The sequence below is a fragment of the Octopus bimaculoides genome, chromosome 12, assembly GCF_001194135.2.
Source record: "Octopus bimaculoides isolate UCB-OBI-ISO-001 chromosome 12, ASM119413v2, whole genome shotgun sequence".
In the NCBI taxonomy this organism is placed as follows: domain Eukaryota; kingdom Metazoa; phylum Mollusca; class Cephalopoda; order Octopoda; family Octopodidae; genus Octopus; species Octopus bimaculoides.
The window spans coordinates 17,585,166-17,586,168 of NC_068992.1; the positions used below are offsets into that span (position 1 = coordinate 17,585,166).

At 41.6% G+C, this 1,003-nt stretch overlaps 1 protein-coding gene across 1 annotated transcript in view; it reads left to right on the forward strand.

Moving 5' to 3' along the window:
• Positions 1-1,003, forward strand: part of LOC106870824 (unconventional myosin-Ie) — a 55,371-nt gene that overhangs the window by 13,965 nt on the left and 40,403 nt on the right. The window contains exon 5 of the mRNA XM_052972018.1: positions 422-499. Coding sequence (XP_052827978.1) covers positions 422-499 — 78 coding nt within the window. The remainder of the gene's footprint in view (positions 1-421; positions 500-1,003) is intronic.

Here is a 1,003-nt window from a genome sequence, read left to right on the forward strand (position 1 = left end):
TCTATCTATCTATCTATCTATCTACCCACCTACCTAATCACACCCATCTATCCAGCCATCTGCCTACTTACCTACCTACCTGTCCGTCCGTCCATCCGTCCGTCCATCCGTCCGTTTTCTGTCTATCTATCTATCTATCTATCTATCTATCTATCTATCTATCTATCTATCTATCTATCTATCTGTCTGTCTGTCTGTCTATCTGTCTGTCTGTCTGTGTGTCTGTCTGTCTGCCTATTTGTCTATAAATCTATGTGTCCATGTGTCTGTATTTGTGTGCTACTGCCTCATGCTTTGACATTGCATGATAATTGTAACCAGAATTACTGTCAGGCAAGCAGTGTACTACTACTACTACTACTACTACTACAATCACGACCGCCACCACCACCGCTATTACTACTGCTATTATTTCTTTCAGGGCAAGTATGTCCAGATCCAATTCGGTCTGGGTGGTGTACCTGAGGGTGGTAAAATCTCAAATTTCTTGTTGGAGAAGGTAAGAAGTATTATTTTACTTATTGTCGGTTTAGGTGTTCCCTTTTTGTCTTGCTTTTGTTACCTTTCTTTTTCTCTTCTTTCTCTTTTTTTGTTTCTTTTCTTTATTATTATTGTTGTCGTTAAGGTGGCGAGCTGACAGAGTCGTTAGCGCTCCGGACAAAATACTTAGTGGTATTTCACCCATTGCTATGTTCTGAGTTCACATTCCGCTGAGGTTGACTTTGCCTTTCATCCTTTCGAGGTTGATAAATTAAGTACCAGTTCATACTGGGGTCGATCTAATTGACTGGTCCCCTCCCCCAAAATTTCAGGCCTTGTGCCTAGAGTAGAAAAGAATATTTGTGCACTCGTAAAGCAGCGAGCTGGCTGAATCATTAGCAATCCGGGCGAAATGCTTAACAGTATTTCATCTGCCGCTACATTCTGAGTTCAAATTCCGCCGAGGTCAACTTTGCCTTTCATCCTTTCGGGGTTGATTAAATAAGTACCAGTTACGCACTTG